The 2,605-nt window shown below is 58.5% G+C and overlaps 1 protein-coding gene across 1 annotated transcript in view; it reads right to left on the bottom strand.

Moving 5' to 3' along the window:
• Positions 1–2,605, bottom strand: part of BRSK1 (BR serine/threonine kinase 1) — a 32,619-nt gene that overhangs the window by 336 nt on the left and 29,678 nt on the right. The window contains exon 20 of the mRNA XM_015569462.1: positions 1,733–1,785. Coding sequence (XP_015424948.1) covers positions 1,733–1,785 — 53 coding nt within the window. The remainder of the gene's footprint in view (positions 1–1,732; positions 1,786–2,605) is intronic.

Below are 2,605 nucleotides of genomic sequence, written 5' to 3'. Positions count from 1 at the left end.
CTCAGCAGCCCCAAGGCCAGCCGGGCCGACTCCAGCATCGTGCGGAGGCCCGAGCCCCCAACACGGGTGCTAGGGGGGCGCACGCCAGCAGCCAGGCCTGCCAACCCTAGAACGGGTCGTGCGTCCGGACACCCTCCAGCCCTCGTGGCCTTGGAGACCTGGGGGTACATCCTCAGAAACTGGATGGGACACTGGTGTGTGACCACAGATAAGATTCGAGCACCCCAGGTCACAGCCAGAGGGTCCCCCTTCCCTCCCACTGCCCTGGTGGTTAGGGGGGACGCTCCTTGGTCATAGGGTTTAGAGCCCCTACCACAGGTTGTTTGGGGGGGTCTCAGGCCGCCCCAGGTGGGCTTGCCTGACTGGGGTCACCCCTTTGTGGGGCCACACTTCTCCAGACTTGCAGTTTCTATAGGGCCCAGAACAGTGCCTGACGTCCCCTAGCAGGGACCAGCCCCCATAAAAGTCACCGATTGCTGGTTTCTGTTGTCATAGCAACCAGGATGGCTCTCCCGTTTGGCGGACGGGGGGTCACCCCCTGCCCCCTTCCTCTTTATAAGACACCGGGCTAAGCCCCCAGGTGCCTGTTGGTCCTTCCTCTTTGAGGGTGTGCCCTTTGGGGAACCCCGGTTGCTAAGGTCAGCTTTCCTTAGCAACCAGATCTAGCAGGATTCAGGGAGCCTGGCCTGGATTCTGGTCACCCCGGGCAACCAGGCCTGGTGGGGACTCCTGGAGCAGGCTTGCTCCAAGCCCCAGGAGGTCAGAATGCCTTGCTGTGGGGGTGTCCTATGCACCCTACACCCCCATTCCTCCAAGATGGACACAAGCGGAAAGGTCTCCAGACATTGCCAGTGTCCCCGGACGTCCCCTCCCAAGGTGTCCGGCTCCTCCTGCTGAGAACGGGGACCATGTCACCCGACAAGGCACAGGGGACGCCGGCTGTGACCGAGGCCGAAGCCCAGCGGGGGCCGGTTCTTCTGGATCGTCTGGGCGGAGCCTTGAAGGAACCTTCCCCAGGTGAGGGCAGCGTCCGGGGAACATGTGCCCTTCAGGGAGGTGCCCGTCACCAGCTGTGCAGAGGGACCGTGAGCGAAGGAACTCGGGCCTGTGGCCTCTGGGAAGGCGGAACCGATACCCCGGCCCCCAGCCTCCAGGAGGGAGCCTGGCCTGGCCCCCAGGACACCTTGAGAGTCGCCCCCTTGGTTCTGACCTTGGGGAATGGTTCTGACCTTGGGGAAACAGGCCCCAGGCTGGAACTGCTGCTCTCCAGCAGACGTGACCCTGGGCTTTGGCCTTTGGTGACAAGGTCATGCGGGCGTCTGCCCCCCTGGCTGGGGTCCTGCCTGCTCTCTTTCTGCCTAGGCCAGTGACGGCGAACCTTTTGAGCTCGGCGTGTCAGCATTTTGAAAAACCCTAACTTAACTCCGTTGCCGTGTCACCTATGGAAATTTTTTGATCTTTGCAACCATAGTAAAACAAAGACTTCTATTTTTGATATTTATTTTATATATTTAAATGCCAGTGAACAAAGAAAAATCAACCAAAAAAATGAGTTCGCCTCTGACACGCGTGTCATAGGTTCGCCATCGCTGGACTAGGGCCCGGGGACCCCATTCCCACCCGTCTCAGGAGTGGGGCTGAGCAGGGCTGTCTTGACTGAGGAACTGTGGTGGCCCCTGGTTGCTAGGGAATTCCGCTCCCTGACAACAAGGCTAGCCCCCAGGGAGCCCACCCCCTGGGGCGCAGACACAAGCTCCCCGGTGAGGCCCGAACTCGCTCCCAGGTCTGCAGGTGAGGCCTCAACGGGATGACAGGCGGGTCTCGCTTCCCCACAGCTGGTCTTGCCTGCGAACCCAAGGCTGCAGCCCATGGTCGCTGGGAGTCTGCCCTCCGCCCCACATGGAACAGAGGATGGACAGACAGCCGGCACCACTGGCTCCCTTTCCATCTGGTACCATCTTAATTTTTTTCATCCTCATTTATCTAGTCATCTTTGACTTCATTCTTATCGTCTCAGCTCAGTTTTGCATCTATTAAGAACAGCAAGTTGCCTGGCCGCCGCGGCTCCGTGGTTGAGCGTTGATCTATGAACCAGGAGGTCACGGTTCAATTCCTGGTCAGGGCACCTGCCCAGGTTGGAGGCTTGATCCCCAGGAGGGGTGGTGCAGGAGACAGCCAATCGATGTTTCACTCTCACATCGATGTTCTTCTCCCTCTCCCTTCCTCTCTCTAAAATCAGTAAACATGTTACAGAAAGGCGGGAGGGGAGGAGAGGGTGTGGGGGTCTGAGTGAGGAGGGGCTCACACAGTCAGGCACAGCTGAGCACTGTCTCCTCCCTCACGCCGCCCTCCTGGGCTGCTATCCTATCTCAGCCGTCCTGAGCATCCCAAACACCAGGCTGGGTGGGGGCAGCCTTGTTCTTCAATAAATTTCAACCTTTGCTATAAAAAAAAAAAGATTTTAAACTGGTTTTTAGAGAGAGGGGAAGAGAGAAACATCCATGTAAGGCCAAACATCGATTGCTGCCTCCTGCAACCCAGGCATGTGGCCTGACTGGGAATCAAACCGGTGACCTTTTGGTGCACAGGACAGTGCTCAACCAAT

The sequence above is a fragment of the Myotis davidii genome, unplaced genomic scaffold (assembly GCF_000327345.1).
Source record: "Myotis davidii unplaced genomic scaffold, ASM32734v1 scaffold326, whole genome shotgun sequence".
Taxonomy (NCBI): domain Eukaryota; kingdom Metazoa; phylum Chordata; class Mammalia; order Chiroptera; family Vespertilionidae; genus Myotis; species Myotis davidii.
The sequence above is the reverse complement of the archived record's forward strand: the minus strand, read 5'-3'. Positions and strand labels throughout refer to the sequence as shown.